The sequence below is a fragment of the Sinocyclocheilus rhinocerous genome, unplaced genomic scaffold (assembly GCF_001515625.1).
Source record: "Sinocyclocheilus rhinocerous isolate Xijiao unplaced genomic scaffold, SAMN03320098_v1.1 scaffold1140, whole genome shotgun sequence".
In the NCBI taxonomy this organism is placed as follows: Eukaryota; Metazoa; Chordata; class Actinopteri; order Cypriniformes; family Cyprinidae; genus Sinocyclocheilus; species Sinocyclocheilus rhinocerous.
Genome location: NW_015652168.1, coordinates 112,403 through 135,946, shown reverse-complemented (window position 1 = coordinate 135,946; position 23,544 = coordinate 112,403). Strand labels below are relative to the sequence as shown.

Below are 23,544 nucleotides of genomic sequence, written 5' to 3'. Positions count from 1 at the left end.
TATATATATATATATATATAATTAATATACTATAATAATAACAACAACAACAATAATAAAATTAATTAATTCAAGTAAAACATATATATATCTTGATTTACCATACAATAAAAATTGCTTGAGAAATATTATAGCATCTGTATAGGATAGGGCAAGTAAGGAGGACAATGAGAAATAATAGTTTTATTTCTAGGGTCTAGATCTCTAAGAGTTATAATGTGATGCATTACGCTCAGCCATGGTTTACACGGCAGAGATGCCTCATACTTGCCTCTCTCAGCTAAGCATCATGCAAACAATAAAAAAAATAAAACATGAGCATGCAATTGACAGACAAACATTATCACAGGGCACACAGACAAGAAACAATAAAATACTCAACAACAAAGACAAACAAATAAAAGATGCCCATTTTTAAACTGATACAACACAAGTCAGCATTTTGTGTTTAGAAAGCAATATTGCCGTGTCAAACTCACCCCGTTGTTTTGTGCTGCTCTGCCCACTCTGTATCTCTCATACCTGTTAGGACACAGAGCGCCGGTGAAATATCAGAAACACTCGTCGAGATGGAGATGAAAGAAATGTTCATGTGTTTTCAGACCCTGAGCGCTCTGCTCTAAAGCAAAGGAAGGGAACTCAAAGGGAAGCCCGAGCTGACTGCGGAGTCTGAGCTTCCTCTGAGAGCTGTCAGATAAAGGCTTGACGAGGGAAACTTTTTGTGATGGACACGTCTTCTCACCTCTCGTAGCGCAGGAAGCTGTTGTTTAAATCATCGTTGACGTGTAGCAGCTCTTCGGTGACCTCTTCATTAGACACGCGAGAGATGAGCTCCACTATCCTGTGCTGCATGGCTCGACACGTCCTGTTCAGCTCCTGACACGCAAGACGCGCTTCAGCTTTGCTGTTTTTCTTATATGAAATGCATTTGAGTCTAGATTGTGGAATACTTTTCTAGATGAGCATAGAAAGCACATAATATGTAGCCTATATAATGCACAGATGCACTAGGCTAGACGAGGCGCTTCTCTATTTTAAAACATTAGATTCAAAATATCTGGACTTTTTTTATTACGATCTTTTGTCACTTTTATTGTCGTGGTGAGTATTGGGGTAAAGAAAGGAGAACGGGATGTTGCACGCTGGATTAGAACCCACATAGCCAATGAGCGCACCACAGCTCAATGTGTCTGAGCACCAGTGCTAACTGCTAGGCCACGGATCCACTGTATTTAATTTGTGTTCAGCTGCTCTATCCAAGCATACGGCATCATTTATATGCATATTCTCTGTACAAAAAAAAGCGTAGTGGGAAGTCTCAGACCTGGAGTAGTTCGAGATCAGAGGCGTCTTCTTGGCCCGGCACCATCTCTGTCAGCATCTCCGACATCACTTTAATATTCCCGCGCACAATGTCCAGCTCACTTCTCAGCCTCGCGATCTGCACACACAAACCAAACGCTTACAAATCAGCAGAAACGGTAATATTGTGAAACGGATGTTGAGAACGCGCTCAGGACAGTTGGACATCGCGGTGGATCAGAGGTAAAAAATGATATAAATACTATTCAGTTTCTTGCACAGACCGATCGTTTCATGTGTTAAGACATCAATGTATCGTCACGAGCCGCAGGGTTTAATTTGGTTTTGTCTGTGTATGTTTTTTTTACTCTCAAAGCCGTGGAGCCCATTCACTGACATTATATGACTGACGGACTGCAACGGTTTGAGTTCAAAATCTCAGTTTGTGTCCTACTGAAGAAACAAAGTCACCTACATCTTGGATGCCCTGGGGGGTGTGTGTGTGTGTGAGTGTGAGTGTGTGTGTATGTGTGAGTGTGTGTGAGTGTGTGTGTGTGTGTATGTGTGAGTGTGTGTTACACTCTCAGAAAAAAGGTACAAAGCTGTCAATGGGGCGATGCCCTTTCAAAAGGTACTAATATGTGCCATTTAGGGGGAAAAAACGGTATAAAGATGTACCTTTTAGCTTGCGGTATGACAGCTTTGTGCCTTTCTGAGTGTAGAAACCTAGAACAACTTTTTTGACATTAAGCTTAATGGCAGCTAACACCAACCATCACATTTTAATTATAGCAACAATTACTGTAGTGGTATTTTGTAAGGAATATATACAGCAATGCAGGTAGCAACTAATACTCTTTCATCCAAAGCAAACCCAAGCTAATCTGGCAGCAAATATCCAGCCCAAACTGGGCATTAACAAGCTGAGGCATGTTGAAGGCTAATTGTGAACATGTCATTTTGTGACCAATACATGAACAGGAGCATTATTATGTCAAAAGTGACTATGAATGACATGCAAAGACCGAGGACTAGAAATGTGTTAAATTTCCATTCAAAACTAGTTCAAGTCCCCATCTTCTGAGAAACAGTGAAGTCTTAAGTAATAACATGCACACAGTTGAGTGCTCAGACAGTCTCGTCAGCCATTAGCACCAAACCCTTCATTATTATGAAGCTACATGCTGTAGGAAACTCACCCCAGTGGCATTTTGCTGTCTGATGTCTAAAGCAGACGCCAGGCCCACCAGAGCCTGAGGTTCCTCATATTTAACGCTGGAAAATAAGCAGGGAAAATAGTTTAGAGTTGATTTTTTAAAATGTGGTTTAACTATAGTGGTGTGGAAATGGCACTCACTTTTTGCGCTGGTCGGCCAGAGAGCTGGACCTGGTGTGGGCGAACATGTCAAAGTCATCCTGAGGGTTGCGAGCGGTTAGAGAGCTGAGAGTCCCGGGGACGCTGTCTGCACCCACGTCTACCGGGAGTAAATCATGTTAAAGAGAAGTTTTTCAGTGGTATATAGAAAAAAAAAACATTTATTGCATTATACAACAACAAAAAATCACGTTAAATACTTTTGAATGAACGGTTTTTTAGGTTTATTAGCTGTATTTAGTCTATGTTGTCATCCTAATTAAGATGTGTGTGTGAGACCCTCACCTTGTCCTGCCAGCTGTGTGGAGAGAGATGCAGCAGCAGCAGCAGGAGGCTGCAGGGTGGATGTGGGTGTAGCGCTGACCCGAGGAGTGACCACTGCTGGAGAACCAGGACCCAAATCTATTAGATTATCCTCCTCTGAAGCCTCATTCAGGACCTGTGCGTTCACAACACACACTGAGCTTTCATCAGAATCAACAAACTCTCTATTACTTCACCTGCTGTCAAAAACGAAAACAAAAAAAACAAATGCAAATTCAAAAAGCAATTAAATAGCACTTGGATGTGATTGCATTTTTTTTTTTTTTTTAAGCAATTTTATTTTTAGATTAATATTTTAGCTTAATTTAAGATTAATATCTAAAAGATTATGAAAACAGTATACTTATAATAAAATAACTTTAATAAATGTAATTTAACAACTTTAATAAATTATACATTATATAAGAATAATAATCGAAGCCGTGGAGCCCATTGACTGCCATTATATGACTGACAGACTGCAACGGTTTGAGTTAAAAATCTTCGTTTGTGTTCTACTGAAGAAACAGTCACCTACATTTTTGGATGCCCTGGGGGTAAGCAGATAAACATCACATTTTGATTTTTGGGTGAACTATCCCTTTAAATTCTGAGGTGAGTGTGACCTGTGTGACCTGCTCTGGGTTTGCTGTGATCGGTCCTGATACAGTTGGGATCTGGGTGGGGTTGAAGTCAGCTGTTGCAGCAGCAGCAGCAGCAGGTGTAGGGGCCGTCTGAGACGCTGTGTTGGGCTGCGAGGGCGCTCGGTATTTGTGTGTGCCTGGATCTACCTCTGGGACCCCCTGGAATGACACACAAGAGAAGATGAAGTGAAATAAATAAAACTGATATGCAAGAGCCCAAAGCTAAAGCCTGCGAGTGTTGTGTTTCTCACCCGCTGTGGTGTGTGGATGGGCGACAAAGCGTCCAGGTCTGCCATGGGAAACTCAATTCCTTTCCTCTTGAGCTCCTTGTAAATGTGCACGACTCCAGTGAGGTCTGGGCAACTCCTGAACGCATCTGCCCAAGCCTAGACCGAAACACAAAGGCAGAGAGGTGATTGGTTAAGGAAAAATTAGGAAATGTAAAATTAGGCTTGGGAATCTTGGTTTTTAATAGAAAGAAAACAGCCATGGGGTTGAATTAATAGAAGAAATAACTTTTTTAAGGCCCCCTTGGAAGTTTGCTGAGGCCCCCTATTGGGCTCTAGAACCCTGGTTGAGAAACACTAGGTTAGAAAATTGTTGCAATTGCCATAATTGTCAGAAAAGATGCTCTAAATGTTAGGGATACACTTGTTGTCTAATAATGGTATTTATAAAGACCACATTTGATCAATTTGTTCTCAGACAACCCGAAAATGTAGTTCACAAATCAAAAAATTTAAAATCAAAAATAAAAAAATAAGACAATTCAGTAGGGATGTAACGATTAACCGCGAGCCGATCGAAAATCGATTCAAATATGTGACGATTCAAATCGGTTGAGATGCTAAACAAATCGTGATACAATTGCAGTAGGAGTTTATATGAATGTATGTCTGAGGGGAACTGACTATCTTTAGAAAAGTTTACGTGGTATTTTCTTTTCATCTTGCCTCTGAACAATGCATATTAAAGTAGTGTTCATAAGCGCAGCTCTGCTTTGTTTACAGCGGTAACCCAGGAAACACTGTATCATTGCTGTTCATAAGCGCCACCTGCTGGCAGAGAGTGAATCTGCGTCTCATTCAGCTCGTCTGCTGTTTCTTTCAGATATGTTTTATGTAGTATAGTTTCACAAAACTAAAGTCAGACCATTCAGTTTTTGCTTCAAATTTTTAAATTATACAGTCTAATTTAGATTAAAAACTACTAATGCTACATGTATGCTGCATCATGATTAAAATCCAGTGGTTGCCTCTAATTTTAAATGGAAAGAGCACAGACAAAGCAGTAGTTTGTTCATATTAAGAGATTTCTTTTATTTGTGTAACTTGTTTAATTTGAGGTTTGTTTTAAAATTTAAATTTAGTTTTGTTATATTTCAATTTCACAAAGAAACGTGAGAAAAAAAATCGTGAGAAAATCGAATCGTGAAATGAAAATCGTGAATCGAATCGAATCGTGAGTTGAGTGAAACGTTACATCCCTACAATTCAGTGTGAAATTTTAGAGGCTAAAAAAAACCCATGTAACCATTTGATTTGAGAAAACACAAGAGACAACTAAATGCAGCTATGCCCTGTATACCATCAAGGAAATTGTCAGCGGTCTACTCTAAACTGATGCAAACTGATTTTTTTAATGGCTTCCAGTCAACTAGAATTAATGCAATTGCAAGCTGCCTCACAGACCAAGTCCATCAGACCTAGTTTCCAGCCCCACTTAAAGGGATAGTTCACCTTCAGTTGCTGGTCCCCATTGACTTTCATAGTATGGAAAACAAAAACGCTATGCAACTCGGTAACCCAGGAAACACTGTATCATTGCTGTTCATAAGCGCAGCTCTGCTTTGTTTACAGCGGTAACCCAGGAAACACTGTATCATTGCTGTTCATAAGTGCAGCTCTGCTTTGTTTACAGCGGTAACCAAGGAAGCACTGTATCATTGCTGTTCATGAGCGCAGCTCTGCTTTGTTTACAGCGGTAACCAAGGAAACACTGTATCATTGCTGTTCATGAGCGCAGCTCTGCTTTGTTTACAGCGGTAACCCAGGAAACGCTGTATCATTGCTGTTCATGAGCACAGCTCTGCTTTATTTACAGAGGTAACCAACGAAACACTGTATCATTACATCAGACCTAGTTTCCAGCCCCACTTAAAGGGATAGTTCACCTTCAGTTGCTGGTCCCCATTGACTTTCATAGTATGGAAAACAAAAACGCTATGCAACTCAATGGGAACCAGCAACTGAAGGTGAACTAACCCTTTAAAGCCCACAGCCATTCTGAATAGAAATGCTCAGAATTCATTATTACCGAAACAAAGGAAGAGTTCAGGAGTAAGTTTGTAATCTGGGTTGGGCCATTGGCCTCACTCAGTTCACCTGAATCAGTGACAGCACTTTGTCCTGTACTATAGCGGGAGGGTTACTCTTCGGAGTGATGATCTTCACCAAGACACCTTCGATGAAGTCTCTGTTGGCGACGTGGATGTGAAAACGGTGGCCGCAGTTTTTCACGCAAGTCTCCAGCACCTAGAAAAGACAATTATGCAAGCAGATAAGATTGCTGATTATTTAGACAAGCTGAAGCTCCCAGATGACCACACAAAACAGGAGCATAATGCATTCAAATCCTCACAAAATACCTTATTCAAATGATAAAATAGCCTCCGGCAGGCCTAGAGGAGGAGTTCACAAAGAACTCAGTCGTCCTGAACTATTAACGGAGCTAAGCTTCAGACTAAACAACAGATTTTGCTCCTCAACCTTCGTTTATGACAGTATGAACACAAGGGTTTATGTGAAAGTGAGGGAATGTCCAGCGCACTGTCTCTCCCGGTTAGAGCCAGCATCACTTCACGGAAGTTCCTGTTGCCGTTGAGTCTCTTTTTCACTGCGCGCATGGCATCTTTGGGCCTGTGGGGGCACACAGTTTAGATGACTTGACAACAGCTTAAAGGCCCATTCTCACTAGGGTTGTGACGGTGAGGAAATTTTCCCACCGGTTAATCGACGTGTGACAACACCGGTAATACCGGTATCACCGCGGGGGCGGGGGCGTTCCCTCTTTTCCTCGCTTTCCTTCGCTTTTAAATAGCTTGTAAAAGCGGCGTGTGCATTTTAGTTTCACTTTCAAATAGCGGCAATTCGGAGTAAAGCAATTGTTCATTTTTAGTTCGTTTGAATTTTCCCTCGCTTCCTCGCTTTCCTTCCGTTCAGTTTTTAATTGTAGTGTCTGTTCTTTTACTGAACTAAATGATTTTTATTACTATAAAAATTCAAAACGACGGTGGGGGTCGGTGCCGCGGTGGGCAAGTGACGTAACCGGTGTTGCAGCTTAACACCGGTATCACCGTCAGCACCGTCTATCGCAGCAAGCCTAATTCTCACCAAGAATAACTATAACGATATTATTGTACACACCAACAGACATTAATGTTATATTTGTTGTAAGCATAAGCTTCAGTTATGTTGTCAACGTTGCTCTTAAAAAAACTGCTTTTAATTGCGGCGTGGACTCCATTGTTGTCTTTCAAAAAAAAACAAAAAAAAAAAAAAACATTGAGACAGTTAGCAAAATTTTGGCAAATTTCACAAGAAAAAAAGGTCCAATGTCTATTGTCAGTACTAGTGTAGCTATGTATAAAGCACGGCTCACTCAATAGTTACTGTTCTTGGTGTGAACAGGCCTTAAAGAGCTATTGATATGTAGCTGTATCACATATTAAAGGGATAGTTCACCCAAAAAATTTAAATTTCCCCATGATTTACTCACCCTCAAGCCATCCTAGGTGTGTATGACTTTCTTCTTTCAGACGAATCCAATAGGAGTTATATTTCAAAATGTCCTGGCTCTTCCCAGCTTTATAATGGCAGTGAATGGGTGTCGAGATTTTGAAGTCATAAAAAGTCATAAAAAGTGCTCCACATGGCTCCGGGGGGTGAATAAAAGCCTTCTGAAGCAAAGCAATGCGTTTGTGTAAGAGAAATATTCAAATTTTTTAAATATAACTCGGATTATATTCGTCTGAAAGAAGAAAGTCATATACACCTAGGATGGCTTGAAGGTGAGTAAATCATGGGGAAATTTTCATTTTTGGGTGAACTATCCTTTTAACAAATTTGTAGTGGTATTGCTCAGACTTCGAGTTAGGGATCTGAACAAACCCCTAAAAGTAGCTACTGTAAAAAGCTGTTGTTTTGCATCATAGACATTTCTGCGTTGCGTATTTCAGCATGATTGGATTGACCAATCAGTATCCAGGATCATAACTATCCATTTTATAACATGCAATTTAGCAGAGCACTCTTGTGAGCTCGGGATAGGAATTAAAAGACTCAATTTTCAAACTCACTGTAATTCAGGGACAGGAAGATCATCAGCTTTCTCCCAGCTTTGCTTTTTCCCATGGTGGGGTCAAAGGTCTCATGTTGTCTTTTTATAAGCTTTCATCAGCAAGAACAACATCATTATCTATCAAAAGTTGAACGTAGAGACGATTTAACTGTAAAAATGAATGATGCTCAATATATCAACAGTTAAAAGAAACAATCAGCATTCTTGATAAGGGCTGTTATGAAGATGGCTGCCAAATGTCTTGTGACTGAACTTTGCTCCGACTCAAACTTCAGTCCGTCTGTGTCTGAAATTGCATACTCCCTCAGTAGGTACCTCTTTTGAATAAGTAAGTACTTTGCGACCACTAAAAAGTATGCTCTGTTTAGTATGAATGTGAATAAAAACCGGATGAACTACATTTGCTATGTTGTCATTGTCATGTGACTTAAGCCTCCAGTTGTGTTGCTACAATGTAAATCATTAAATGTTAATCAGATGAAGTAGTTGGTCATATGGTTACGTTTCACCTACTTTTGTTTATAAATAGTTTATTCAGACTCTTTTCGCTTACTGTTTTTCGCCTATTCAATACTACGGAAAGTAGTCTAACAGAGAGGAGGAACTACAAGTAATACTATCTTGCATTATGGGAAGTACAAAATAGCAGAAGTGAAAATCAAAACTGCACGGGACAAAATTGACTGGAAATTTGAATAATGAATACTTGAATGCACTTTCTGTCAATATTATAGCTTAAGACCGAACTATTCTAACAAAGTCCAAATGTATGCTTAGTCTAGTTAAAGAAGCGTTTATGTAAACAATTCAATACATAGTTAAAAAAAGGGAAGATTGTTTACATTCTTGAAAGCACACTCATCTTAGAATGCAACAGGAAAAAAAACAGCCTGTGTTCCCTCACACAGAACAGAGACAAACCTGATATTTTGACAATTGTCTCAAATGTTTGGACAAGATGTTTTATGCTTCTCAATGTCAGCTGTTAACGGGGCCGGGAGGGACTGTGAGAACCCGTTACTGATGAGATGCATTGCTACGACAGCACATTCCCAGTCAGTCTGCTCCTCAGACGGCTCAGTGTCTTCCTGAATGAGTCGCTGTGTGCAAGCGTGTTGCTCTCTCACCCTTCCTCGGTCTCATTAACGATGTCACAGATCTCCATGTTGAGTGTCCAGTCTTCACTCTGCAGGGAGCCATCTGTGGCTTTCTCTGTGAGAAACAAACCAAACACAGATCAGCAGGCCGTCTCAATTACTGACACAAACAAACACAGGCAAGACAAAACATTTAATTCCGGTGGCTCAACACACACCGTATGCATTTCAAAAGCTATTGTCACACCAGCTAACTACAACCACGTCACCGTAGCGCCATTTTGGAGAATATCCGCTGGATGTAAACAGCGTATGCTGTTCTGTGTCAGCGGAAATGTTAGAGACAGCTTCAGCTTCAGTCTCCTTTCAAGTCCTACTCAGACTGTTATTTATGAGTAAAGATCTGCTGGCGAAACCTTCTCACTCTCTAGTTATGAGTTTTCCAAAAATCAAATCAAATGAATAGAGTTTCCTAGAAACATCTGTGTGTTTACACCGGCTTTTTTTTCACCAGGGTTGACAAAATTCTCACTATAAGTGCGCTAAGACAGCTGACACCAAATTAACATGTTAGTTAAATGAAAGGAAAATTCAGTCATCATTTACTCGCCCTTATGTCTTTCCAAACCCAAGAATTTTGTTCATGTTCAAAACAAAAATAAAGATTTATTTTTTTTAAGAAAACCTGAGATTTCTGTCCTTTGAAAGTCCATTCCAAACATTAAAGCATCAAGAAGTTAATAAAGAAAGAGATTGTAAAAATAAAGCATTTGAATCAAACGGTTTAATCCAAGAGACAAGATCACTTTATATGATAAACAGATTTAATTTAATAATATATACACATTGACTGTGTCTCTTCAGAAGATTTGGATGAAACCGCTTAATTCATGTTTTATTTTTACAATCTCTATATTAACTTCAGCTTGAAAATGTTGATTGAGTGGACTCTCAATAGATGGACATAAATGATAAGAGAAAATTACAAATATCTTCATTTGCATTCCAAAGATGAAATAAGTCTAAGTTGGCGGATTCTAGTTTCAGTACAGTTTCAGTTCAAGTGTCTTTCCTTTCCTTTTATTATTTTTTTTTTTTTTATGTGATTGCAAAAGTATTAAGCAGCACAACTGTTTTCAACATTAATAATAATAAGAAATGAGCACCAAATCAGCATTGCTTTGCTGCAATAAATTTTAAATAATCATATTATATAAATTCTATTATACTGTATTATATTATATAATTATATTTTAATTTTAAAATATATTAAAATAGAAAAATGTATTAGCCTGTATAATATCTCACAATATTACTGTATTTTTGATCAAATAAACTTTGGTGAGCATAAGATATTTCTTTCATAATCTTTCCGACCCGAAACGCCTGAATGGGTGTCAATATAGAATTTACTTACAAATCGTAAAATTACTTTTAAAATTATTTAAACTGCTTTACAGCTCAAATAATACACACGTTTTAACAGAAGAATTAATGTAAGTGCTTTAATGCACATTTCTGCTTTTAAATCCTCAGAAAATTGGCCTCATTTACTTCCATGTAGTCTCCATTTTTGATTTTTGGTAATAAAAAGAGTGAGGAGATGAAAATATTTGTTTGCTGTGATCGGCATTATTCCACATATGCTGTCAACTTAGCTTCACTTGTACTGAACCCAGAATATTCCATTAACCAACCAAGCAACTTCTTACGGACAATCCTCCAGTAATCTCCTCAAGAAGATTTGTGGAGTGCAAGACTAGAGAAAGCGAGCGGAAAACAGGCAAGATGCATGGCTATATTCATCAGTGCTTCCTAATCTTCATCAGAGGCACTGCTGAACATACAGAATGATTCATGAACGAATGACTCTTGATTCATAATGAGCTGATTCTTTTTTTAATGAACTGCTCAAAAAGACTGACAAATTAACTTTATGCTTCTAATCAGTCAAACACTATAATCCTGTTGTCGTTATTTATTAAATACAGTATTTAAAAATGTATGTAGCAGAATCATGAATATTTGTATTCTGGTTAAATAACAGTACTTTTTGTAACCTGTTTATCATCTGTTTAAAAATTTCCAGAACATGTTAAAACTATTTTGGCTTTGTTTAAAATACCGTGAGAGTATAATTTTTGTGAGTATCATTTATTAATTTGTGAGTATCATTTATTAAACCAAAAATCATGTATTGTTACATCCCTCAGCAGTGATAGCATTCTTCATGTAAAACTAATATTATAATGAATTTAATGAGTTAGTAAGTCCTAACTGTTAAATGTTAGAGACAGCTTCAGCTTCAGTCTCCTTTCAAGTCCTACTCAGACTGTTATTTATAATAATAATAATAATAATTTATGCATTTAGCAGACGCTTTTATCCAAAGCGACTTACAGAGCATTCAGGCTTTACGTTTTTTACCAGTACGTAAAATTGTATTTATAAGTAAAGATCTGCTGGCGAAACCTTCTCACTTTCTAGTTATGAGTTTTCCAAAAATAAAAACAAATTAATAGAGTTTCCTAGAAACATCTGTGTGTTTTCACCGGATGAAGACGCTGACTAGCACATCATCTAATGTAGCTAACAGTGCTGACTGTATGATGCTGCCGGCTAACACACACATTTAAACACGAGCGATGGATAAATATGGTCTATTATCTGTTATTAAAACACATTCTATTACAGGAGAGGCTAATGTAAGCCGCTAACTCACCAATGCACTGGCCGACGGGAGAGCTGTACGGATTCCCTAACAAGAACTCCATCTTGATGACAACAACAACAACAGTCCGCCGACAGAGAGAGCCAGCGCGCATAAGCCCCGCCCAGAGCGCTGTTTGATTGGTCTAAACAAGCTGAGCTTTTAATTGATTGATCGATACTCCTGTCAATCATTGGAAAAGACTTAAAGGCCAAGTTCCTCTTGAGATTTTTTGTTTCTTGTTAAATCTAAAATTATTTTTGTTTTGTTTTTATTTTCCAGGGAGGAATTTTACAGAAGTGTGTTTGTTCCAGTGCGCTTAGATCCACTTTGAGATTTTTTAAATGTAGTTTGAGCCGAGTGATGAAAAAACCCAATATCTGACTCATAATGAAATGCCCATCTGTTGGGATGTTGTCCTGTACATCCTGAACCTGCAGAATCAACCTAAAACCTACAGGCCCGAGGCCAGAGGTGTGTGTGTATATATATATATATATATATATATATATATATACTGTATATATATCTAAAAAAAAATACCTTGCTACTAGGGCTAGTTAGGCTAACCGAGACTTGTCATTTGCACTTACATATTGTTGCTCTTTTGTTAGTTTTGATTGCTTCTATTGTCCTCATTTGTAAGTCGCTTTGGATAAAAACGTCTGCTAAATGACTAAATGTAAATGTAAATACATGATGATGTGGCCATGGTCAGTGAAAACAGTCTTGATCGCTTGACACAGAAACAAATGATAAGAATTTGTGTTGATCCATTATGAATAATGAAGTCAAAAAGAAGTCATGGTAACTATTTATGTCCCAGACACTTATTTTAGTATTGATTGCTCTTTCATTCTCATTTCCAATGCTGCTCTGTAGCTGTTGGTAGATAAAGACACAGTGACCAATGCAGTGGATGAGCGGCTGCTGAAATCAGTACGTGATTATGAACACACTTCCTGTGCCTTTAGACATCAACATTATATTATATTATATTATATTATATATTGGCCTTTTATATTTTATTTTATTTTGTCACAGTCTAGCCTTGCAGCTGTCCAGGGTCACAAAGACTTGTAATATTATCATATGTAAAAATTTGAATCTTTTTGTTTGTGCTAATAGATACACGATGAAGAGGTGAAGAGGAATGGCGAGCGCATCTCAGAGATCCGAAACTACATTAGTTATGTGAAGGATGAGCTGGAGGCCATGAGATTGTCTGAGCACCATTAAAATGTTTATCAAGCCTGATTCAGAGAAAAAATTACTGTAAATTAATTTAGCTATTTTTGTTGTTAGATGTAAACAAGTATGCAGCTGTATTATTTTATTTATTAAATACTGAGATGCATTAGGTTTAAATTTTTTTGGTCTTTTATGCAATGCTGCCATCTACTGGGAGGTATCAGTGTTACAGCAATTCCATTTGTTGACTGTAATAGAGATGTACATAAAAGGACATTTCTCAAATGGGATGTAGGCAGCTGTATAAATTTAGCGTTACAATTATATATATATATATCTAAATGTACTAAAGTTCCCATAGCTAACACAATCCTTTGTGCTATGTACTTTGTGTATTAAAATATCACACGTTAAAAAAAAAAAAACATTACACCAACAAGAATGTTATTTTTTGTATATATATACACAAACTGACAACCGTTAAACATGTTTTACTGGCAAATTCGTTGTTTAGAAACAGCTGTCAGTCACATCTACAACGTAAACGACTCCCTTCATTTCTTCAGTAACGCTTCCATCAAGTAGAACTACAAATCCCATCCTGCGTTTCCCAAAGCAGCCAATGAGCATTCAGCGTCCTTGCTACGCGATGTCCGTCATCCAATCAAATAGCAGCATGCTGTGTCACATGACTTCGCCTTCATTCTGCTCTGAAGGGACGTAGCCGTGCGTCCTGCGGGAGATACTCCGAAACGTACGCATCGCGCCGTCAGTGTCGCGTTTTCTCCTGTTCCAGCGAGTCAGAAAAGCGCCGCTCAGCTGGTTGTGTTCGGGGAGAGCCCCGCGGAAGCGAACAAACATGCCGGTCCGTACCGACTGCTGTCAGGGCTCGTCGTTGGCCTGCACGGCCTCGGCCTCGGCCTCGGCCTCTCTCGTGCCGCCCCCGCCGATCAATACCCATCAGCCCGGCGTCAACACCTCTCTGCTGTACAGCGGCTCCCAGTTCCGCGGATACCAGAAGAGCAAAGGAAACTCGTATGATGTCGAGGTGGTTCTGCAGGTAAACACGAATGCTAAGTAACGAGGGAGCTCCCTAGCTAGGCAGCATTCTGGGCTTCAACGCACCTGCGAATCCATCCAAATGACTGTGCTGTCTAAGTAGTCAGCTGACTAGGTTATAGAGCACGAAGCCCTAAAATGTTGTTTGTTTACAAACAGGCAGTCTACTAGGTACTTGAGGCCAAAACTGCTGGCTAGGTGTGTAATGTTTACAAACGCGTTTCCGTTAATAATTTCCTATGTCAGTGAATCTGGAGGTGCAGCCAGTGTGGATCAGTTACCCAGTTTTAAGTAAAACAAGGCAATTTGACTGTCATGTTTGAGGCCAGGTTAGCATTGAATGTTATCGCACTGACCCAGATTTGCAGATTTATTTCTCAGTGGTTTTATTAAACACCGTTGCTTTGGACCCACAGCACGTGACCATGGAGGACTCGTACCTGTGTGGCTACCTGAAGATCAAAGGTCTAACAGAGGTGAGCCAGACTCATAACCACACTGTGACCTGTTCACTACATCTGTCAGATGCTTTGTAGTAGCTGGTGATCAGTTTATGACGGGGCGTGAGATATCTGGTCTGTGTGTTTGGACACGGCTCTTTATAAAGTGCTGCTGTCCTCACGCTGATAGTCAGTGAGTTCATCAAGATACAGAAGCCTATAGGGGTCAAAGACGTCCGCATCAAAATACATTTACAAAAGTGATTCCATAGAAAGCACATTAAATGTAAGTAAAGTGTCTACTTTTAAGGTTTCAAATAAGTTGTTGGAGATTAAAATGTCAAGATTTGGTTGAAATAATGTTACGTTGTCATTCAGAGTTATGTAAGAATTCACATACGAAGAACGACATGCTTATTCTGACTTGTGCATATTAAAATATATAAAATAATAAGGGAGCGTATTAAATTTCATTGTGTTTTAAATGAGTAAAAAAAAAATTATGACAAATGGGCAAAACGTAGGATAGTGGCACATTTAAAAAATTTTAAATTACAACTAATTAGTATTGGGGGTGAAAGTAGTCTTTTAATATGTCATAGATTGATTTTTAATATGCCTGACAAGATTGTTACACTGAGGGTGTCTTCTGTAAATCAGGGGAAAATGTATGATATTTATTTTTTGCTCGGAAAAACAAAAACAAAATTGCAATTACATTAAACGGAAAACTTTTTAGATTTTTTGGGGAAAAACAATAACAATTTAAAGCAGTATTACACTCATTGTTTTTATGTTTAAACCCTTTTTCGTCTTTGACCCACATACACTTTAAAAGCCACTGTGACTGCAGTTCGGTTATAGTGCGTCGAGGAATTATAAAACAGATGGGACAGTTGGTGTTTATTTAGATATTTGTCATTTCCCGGCAATTGCGTAAAAGGGTAATTTCCAAAAAAATAAAATAATAATAAATTCTTCCAGTCTATCATAACTCCAAACAAGATTCCAGATGTGTAATGCAAGAACTAAAATACAGTAAAATTTAGTTAAAAATAGTCAAAGAATGATCGTGTTCTATTGTTTTCCCTAAATGAGTTCAGAGAAGAATGATATTTATATTATATTCATATATCTTATTCATTGTATTCATGTTCAATCGTCATGTCAGTACAGAGTATTTTACCTACATTACACTACTTTTTAAAGTTTGGGCAGGGTAAAGTTAAAGTTAAAGTCTTATGCTCTTTAAGAGCGCATTTGTTTGATTTTAAATACTTGTTGCTCTCTGTAGGAATATCCCACACTCACTACATTCTTTGCTGGGGAGATCATAAGCAAGAAACGGCCTTTTTTAACCAGGAAATGGGACGCGGATGAGGACGTCGACCGAAAACACTGGGTAATAAATAGTCATGATTCAGTGTGTGCATAATGCTCTACACAAATCAGGATTATGCATCATTATGCATCATGACTCAAGTGTGGTTCATGGTAGAAACCGATCTGCTAAACATGTTTTTCTCTCAGGGGAAGTTTCAGGCATTTTATCAGTACGCAAAAAGCTTCAATTCGGATGATTTCGACTATGAAGAACTAAAGAATAGTGATTACGTCTTCATGCGGTGGAAGGTATATTTTATGACTAAAACCATATGCGGTACTGTTCGAGTGTTTGGGCTCAGGAAGATTTTTCTTGTTGTTTGGAAGAAAGTGTCGCTTTTATTCGGCGAGGATGCGTTACATTTGATCGTGAGTGAGAGTGAAGACATGTATGATGTTTAAAAAAAACATTCCATTTTGAACGTTCCATTCATCAAAGGATTCTGAAAAAATGTATCATTGTATCAATATTAAGCGGCACAGCTGTTTTCATTATTGTAAATGTTTCTTGAGCATCATATTATACTGATTTCTGAAGATCATGTGACACTGAAGACGAGTAATGATGCTGGAAATTCGAATAAATTACATTTTAAATTGTAATAATATTTCAAAATATTACTGTTTTTACAGTATTTTTGATCAAATGAATGCAGCCTTAATGAGCAGAAGAGGCTTCTTTCAGAAAAATCCTACTGACCCCAAACTCTCGAACAGTAGTGTATATCTACGAACCCATGAAAGCTAAATAAATAATGTAAATAATGAAATAAAATGTGTTTGTTTCAGGAGCAGTTCCTAGTTCCAGATCACACAATCAAAGACATCAGCGGTGCTTCCTTCGCTGGCTTCTACTACATCTGTTTCCAGAAGTCTACAGCCACCATAGAGGGTTACTACTACCACAGAAGCTCTGAATGGTATGGAATTGAAAAAATTATTCATTAAATACAAAAAAATTAATGTAAATACTCAATATATATAGATCATAGGGCTGGGCGATATAGCTAAAAAATGTATCAACGATATAATGTTTCATATCGTTCGGTATCGATAATTATTGACATTATAACCTTTTTTAAAACATTGAGCAATAGAATTTTTTTTTAAGTTTAACTACTGTATTTTTTAATTAATCCAAATTATTGAGACAAACAACAAATATTTTTTGTTTTAACAGTCAAACACAAAATAAAAATTAAATATATAATTTCTAATGTTTTATATGCAGGTCTTGAGGAAACTTTTGTCTTGTCTCCCGAGGCCACAGGAGGGCGCAATGAACAAAATAATGCAGCGCATTTAAATTGTCAGCGCAAGGAAGTAACTCTATTATAAAAAACCGTGCATTACATCTAAATTAACAGTATTTTTGATCAAATGAATGCAGCCTTAATGAGCAGAAGAGTCTTCTTTCAGAAAAATCCTACTGACCCCAAACTCTCGAACAGTAGTGTATATCTACGAACCCATGAAAGCTAAATAAATAATGTAAATAATGAAATAAAATGTGTTTGTTTCAGGAGCAGTTCCTAGTTCCAGATCACACAATCAAAGACATCAGCGGCGCTTCCTTCGCTGGCTTCTACTACATCTGTTTCCAGAAGTCTACAGCCACCATAGAGGGTTACTACTACCACAGAAGCTCTGAATGGTATGGAATTGAAAAAATTATTCATTAAATACAAAAAAATTAATGTAAATACTCAATATATATAGATCATAGGGCTGGGCGATATAGCTAAAAAATGTATCAACGATATAATGTTTCACATCGTTCGGTATCGATAATTATTGACATTATAACCTTTTTTAAAACATTGAGCAATAGAAATTTTTTTTAAGTTTAACTACTGTATTTTTTAATTAATCCAAATTATTGAGACAAACAACAAATATTTTTTGTTTTAACAGTCAAACACAAAATAAAAATTAAATATATAATTTCTAATGTTTTATATGCAGGTCTTGAGGAAACTTTTGTCTTGTCTCCCGAGGCCACAGGAGGGCGCAATGAACAAAATAATGCAGCGCATTTAAATTGTCAGCGCAAGGAAGTAACTCTATTATAAAAAACCGTGCATTACATCTAAATTAACTCGTATATGTTTTGTTAGTCTAGCCCACGAGACGCGCCGCTGCTGCGTTATTCATTCAAAATATTTCTCTAATATTTTGAATGAATAACGCAGCAGCGGCGCGTCTCGTGGGCTAGACTAACAAAACATTAAAATACAACGTCACTTACATCATCACCGCATCTCGCGCGCCACTGATGAATGCACACCCTAACATTGCAAATGTTTATTTTAAATTCGACTAATATTAAATTTTTTTTATTCACAATCTCCTCATCACAGGCAGGCATTTCAGCATGTGTTCGTGTCTGCGTCACTCATAGCACCTGCCTATATCGTGCGCTATATCGAACATTTTTTCTATCGTTATCGAAGAAGGCGTACCGTCGATAAATACCGATACCGTTTTATCGCCCAGGCCTAATAGCTCACCTCAAGAACCCAGTTTTAATCCTATTCTTATCAGGTATCAATCTTTGAAGCTCACACACGTCCCTGAACGCAGCGCACCCATCTACGAGTTCCGGTGACACTGAAGTCCTGGAGGTGAATCTACAGCGGACATGAGAGGAACGGTCTAATGATTACGCCCAGGACCCGGCTGTCCTCTCCCCTCAGTGAAGGGTTCAGATGATGGAGAACTCTGTCAGGAGACGGTCTGCACAAGCCAGTGGGATTCGGGGATTCGCAGCAGTGTTAGCGTTTTGCTTTTCCTTTTTTAGTTTTTACCGCTTCTGTCCTCCGATCATCTTAGAAAACTATTTTTATCCTGAAGGTTCGGGGATTAAAACCACAGTTTTTCTTTGCCCTGGATGCATTATTTTTTTCGCCTTGTAATTTGATAAAACAGCATGGCCAATCTAGGAGTTTGTTTTAATTAATTTTTTAACCGTTGTCTGTGACAGGACTGTGAGCGGGACGGCGTATGCAGACACTGGGATGTCTCTCGAAGGCGTATCAAAGATTCAGTGTGCGTTACGATGGATGCATAGAGTTGCTATTGTCTGCGGCTTGCTTGGCCCTCAGACGGTGTTTTTTATTAACGTAAGGTGTATCATCAAAAGTCTCAGATATAGCAGCTGGGTCCTTGGCTTCTACGTGTGATATATTTTTTATGATGAAATGAAACGGAGTCAGGTGTTTTGGAAAGAGGTATATATATATATATTAATCCATGGTGGTAAAGCTATTTGTAAAGCTGCTTTGGATGAAACATTTCTTTGGGATTTTGGAAGAAAAAAAATCTGTAGTTTTACGCTCCTTGTTTTGCTATGCAAGCTGAAAAAATCTCAGTTTATAAGAATCTCAAGTATATGGAAGTCTGTTTCCACCACGCAATACGAACGTTAAGGTAGTTGTGACTTTTTTTGTATTACACAATTCCTAATTTATTTCTGGAAATTGTGAGCGTATATCTTAGTTATTTTAGTTAACCTCTTGCAATTTTTTCCCCAAAATTCTGAGTTAACATCTCGCAGTTCTGACCTTTTTCCTTCAAATTTTGGAAGTTTATATCTCGTAGCTTTGACTTTTTTTCCTCAGAATTTCAAATGTATATCTCAGAATTCCAGAAAAAGAAAAATCTAAATTTTTCTTGGAAAAACGTGTTTGTATCTCACCGTTCTGACTTTTATTTTTTATTTTTTCCCCCAGAATTTGGAATTAACATCTTGCAATTCTGACTTTTTTCTCAGAATTCCAAATGTATATCTCAGAATTCCAGAAAGAAAAAAATCTGAAATTTTTCATGGAATTCTGCATGGAATTCATGGAAACGGCATCTCACCGTTCTGACTTTTTTTTCTTGGAATTCGGAGCATATATATATATATATATATAATTATTTTTATTTTTTTTGTGTGCAATTCTGAGTCTATATCTGGCATTTCATTTAGCAATTCTGACTTTTTTCATCTGAATTTTCAATTTATATCTCAAAATTCTGACTTTTTCTTTCTCAGAATTCTAAATTAACATCTCACAATTTTGACTTTTTTCTCTCTCTGAGAGAAATAGTCAAAATTGTGATTTATAAAGTCACAATTAACTTTATTATTATTATTATTATTATTCTGAGGTGGAAACAGGCTTCCATACGAGTCTCTTAGGTTTGAGAATAATCACTTCTCACTTGTTCACTTTAATATCGACAGCTCAGAGAGTATTGATTGGTATTCGGTGCGTCGGAATGCAAGGCCGCGGAAGCACAACCTGGCTTTCAGTCCTCGCTGAAGATGTCATGAAGAATAAGCAAGTGTTTTTATCGGAGGGCTCAGGAAGATTTTTTCAAAGCAGGTGGACAACACTGTTATTTTAAACTACCCATCAGTTTTTAATGGCCGTGATCTGATGCTACAAAACCCAGATGCGTCCATTTAAGCTTTAGTCAAACCCTTTGCCTTAAAAGTCAGAGATGTGTCTATAAACTACTTTTATAATCATCAGTTTAAGCTCTGTACAGACAGAAAGACTTCTAAGAATGTGACGTTTGAAATGAAAGATTGCTGTACCTCATCCACCGAAACCTCCTTTTTAATTGTAGACTAGCGAGTGTTTAACATCAGATCCACGCCACATTTCAACCTAGCCGTGTTGAGATGTCCTAATGACATTTTGTGCATAGAAAATAAGACGATAGAAAAGAAAATTCTTTATTTTTGGCCCATCCCGTGGCCAAATCCCACTAATGATGCACATTATGCCTAACACATACCCAGTAATTGACATGTTTTCCTGTTTTGAGTTCTTCTGTTGTCCTTAAAACCAGAAACGTGGTCACAGAGAAGTGTTCATGAAGATGTGTGTTTGCCGCACCTAATAATCTGCTGCCTGAAGGTGAAGATGTATTTACAGCAATGCTAAGCTAATGAAAGGCCACTGCACATGCTGTTACAGTACAGGAAGAGGGGATGTACATAATAGGGCTGATTTCATTCTCCTTTCACAATTATGAGGGATCTTTTTATTGGCACAAAAGGATAGGAAAATAAAGGAAATAAGAAAATGAAGTTGCTGTTGTTGTTTTGTGGGGTTCAGGACATGGATCGACTTTCTCAGGTTTGAAAGGAAAGTGATTTATTTTAGTTATAATAGATGTACCACTAGATGGCGTAGTACCATCTCTTTAATGCATGGACTGAATTATTTCACACACTGGTACTTTTTAAACAGCCACATTATTGTCACATGACCTCATTATGTTACATGCTTATTTCAGCAAATGGTTATGACAGAAATACGTTTTATGGTTATATTAGCTTTCCAAAGTTCATTGATTCACGTTGGAAAGGAAGGTCAAGTCGAGCACAATGCATTATGGGAGACCGTATTCCATGTGCTTTGTGGTCTGCCATGAACTGAATTATGTATGAGTAATGCAATATTTAGAGTGGCGACGCAATAAAGCATAAACGATTAACTCAAAGCGCAGGAAAAAAAAAATTGTGACCCATATGCAAAGTCATAAAGGTAGGGTCTGATATTATATATGTGACCCTGGAGCACAAAACCAGTAATAAGGGTCAATTTTCTCGAAATTGAGATTTATGCATCATCTGAAAGCTGAACAAATAAGCTTTCCATTGATGTATGGTTTGTTATGATAGGACAATATTTGGCTGAAATACAACTATTTGAAAATCTGGAATCTGAGGGTGCAAAAAAATAAAAATATTGAGAAAATCATCTTTAAAGTTGTCCAAATGAAGTTCTTGGCAATGCATATTACTAATCAAAAATTAAGTTTTGATATATTTACAGTAGGAAATTTACAAAATATCTTCATGGAACATGATCTTTACTTAATATCCTAATGATTTTTGGCATAAAAGAAAAATGGATAATTTTGACCAATACAATGTATTTTTGGCTATTGCTACAAATATACCCCAGCGACTTAACACTGCTTTTGTGCTCCAGGGTCACATATATGCTCACCAAGGCTGTATTTATATGAGCAAAAATGCAACAAAAAAAATCTAATATTGTGAAATATGATTGCAATTTAAAATAACCTTTATTAACATTACATCAGTTAATGAAATACGGTATTTTATTGTGAATTTAAGTCAAGTCTGTAAAGCCTAAAATGTTGCTACCATATTTTTTACGGTGAAGTTCTGGCAACCACAGCTGCCGGTATTTTACCGTAAATGTCACAGATTTTTTATTTTTATTTTTTTTTTTACAGTGTAATTCAAAATATTACCAGAAAATATAATGGTATATCAATGATAACAGTGGTATAAAGTTGAGCTGTTTATATGTATATAATTTAGTATTTTAGTCGTTTTATTTAATCGTCTTATTGGTTTAGTCACATAGAGAAATGCATGTTTCCATTGTTCAAGGCTTTGTATTAATTATTTTGAATTTCATATAACGCAATACAGTAGGCTATATTTGACATTACATGCCCATAATCACTGTCTTTAAGTAATATTTGTAGCAACATGGACATGCAGAAAATAATAATACTATCACATAATAGAAACCGCTATTACACTTAGTTAACTACATTGGTTTAAATATCAATTATATATATCTTTGCTAATATAGCCTGAACATAAAATTAGAAAGTCGTATATGTTCTTATTAGTTCATGCAATGTGAAATAACAAAAACTGTTGTTTCTAGTTAACAATATCGCTCAGTGTACATCTGTGGAGTCTCTTAATGCACGTGGCGATGGTATATAAAAAATGCGAATTGGATTTCAATGCTGTTGCGTTTTCTTGCGAAACTTTTGAGATGGAGATAATATGATGTAGATTTCAGTGCTTTTGTGAGAACGCAAGTATTTTGCACTGCATTTTATCGCCCGCCCGACAAATACAGCAAATCTGATCGTACAGTAAGTTGGTAATTACCAAAATACCACTAATAATGTCGTTTACAATTAACAGCACAGAGAAACCTGTATGCATGTGTTAACTCAAACAGATGTCAAATCTGCATCTGGTATTGGAATGACGGGGTTTCCAGTGATTCAGTGCTGTTTAACACGTTCAGCAGTGAAAACGTGTTACAGTAAACAAAGGTGTCTGCTTCAAATGTAGGTTGGGTTGTTGGGCGCACACACACCCGAGAGGAAATCCTGCCTATATTTCCTTGAAGCTTCTTATAACCCGACGGGAATCTTTTCTCTGTCTCTTTTTTTAGCTTCTGTTTCCTGGAAGGTTTATGAATATGTCAGCACTGTTTTATGACACATGCTTTAATGTGAAGGGCTGAGTAGGCTACTAACTCATGTCTCTTCCAAGAATCCTAATTGTTGGTCTCTACTCATAAGATGGTCTGGTTTTAGCATACACTAGTTCCATTTCCCGCTATGGCTGATTGCAACATAAGCCTGTCAGAATTAGAATTAGAATGTTCGTTTTCCCAATGCACTTTCATCACCAGTCTTTTAAAGAAAGTATTCCATTCTCCATCAATAATATCCAGTTGAAACATTACTACGTTGCTGCCGTTTCTCAAGTTTACAGTTACATTAATAAACTTCTATAGGGGATATTTCACCCAAAATGGAAATTCTGTCATCATTTACTCGCCATCAAGTTGCTCAATGAGCTTCTTTCTTCTGCTGAACACAAAGATGTTTT

At 37.4% G+C, this 23,544-nt stretch overlaps 2 protein-coding genes across 5 annotated transcripts in view; one reads left to right on the top strand and one right to left on the bottom strand.

Moving 5' to 3' along the window:
• The window catches only part of LOC107713934 (TOM1-like protein 2), a 19,792-nt gene extending 7,933 nt beyond the window's left edge, over positions 1–11,859 (bottom strand). The window contains exons 1-9 of the mRNA XM_016519601.1: positions 11,803–11,859; positions 9,111–9,195; positions 6,464–6,542; positions 6,009–6,158; positions 3,876–4,010; positions 3,607–3,783; positions 2,963–3,116; positions 2,660–2,777; positions 2,502–2,577 (exon numbers count right to left, since the gene is read on the bottom strand). Of these exons, the coding sequence (XP_016375087.1) occupies positions 2,502–2,577; positions 2,660–2,777; positions 2,963–3,116; positions 3,607–3,783; positions 3,876–4,010; positions 6,009–6,158; positions 6,464–6,542; positions 9,111–9,195; positions 11,803–11,854 (1,026 nt within the window). The 5' untranslated portion in view covers positions 11,855–11,859. The remainder of the gene's footprint in view (positions 1–2,501; positions 2,578–2,659; positions 2,778–2,962; positions 3,117–3,606; positions 3,784–3,875; positions 4,011–6,008; positions 6,159–6,463; positions 6,543–9,110; positions 9,196–11,802) is intronic.
• Positions 11,860–13,552: 1,693 nt separating this feature from the next.
• Positions 13,553–19,413, top strand: LOC107713949 (glucose-induced degradation protein 4 homolog). Of its 4 annotated transcripts, none has more exons than XM_016519612.1 (6): positions 13,553–14,041; positions 14,457–14,516; positions 15,775–15,882; positions 16,011–16,112; positions 17,387–17,517; positions 18,447–19,413. In XM_016519612.1, exons 1-6 carry the CDS (start codon positions 13,841–13,843, stop codon positions 18,469–18,471), a joined length of 627 nt encoding a protein of 208 aa, XP_016375098.1. In that variant the 5' UTR covers positions 13,553–13,840; the 3' UTR covers positions 18,472–19,413. The 4 variants fall into 4 exon arrangements, with proteins under 4 accessions (XP_016375098.1, XP_016375097.1, XP_016375100.1 ...); XM_016519611.1 differs by lacking the exon at positions 17,387–17,517 and adding an exon at positions 16,653–16,783 and having other exon boundaries at positions 13,560–14,041; XM_016519614.1 differs by lacking the exon at positions 17,387–17,517 and adding an exon at positions 16,653–16,783 and having other exon boundaries at positions 13,561–14,041; positions 18,408–19,413.
• The last annotated feature ends 4,131 nt before the right edge of the window (positions 19,414–23,544 follow it).

What these genes read in the sequence shown, in the direction of transcription:
- LOC107713949 (XM_016519614.1), top strand. Translation starts at nt 13,841, where the DNA reads ATGCCGGTCCGTACCGACTGCTGTCAGGGCTCGTCGTTGGCCTGCACG. An exon ending in AGATCAAAGGTCTAACAGAG is followed by an intron (nt 14,517 to 15,774) that starts GTGAGCCAGACT and finishes TGCTCTCTGTAG; the next exon opens with GAATATCCCACACTCACTAC. An exon ending in TACCACAGAAGCTCTGAATG is followed by an intron (nt 16,784 to 18,407) that starts GTATGGAATTGA and finishes TATTCTTATCAG; the next exon opens with GTATCAATCTTTGAAGCTCA.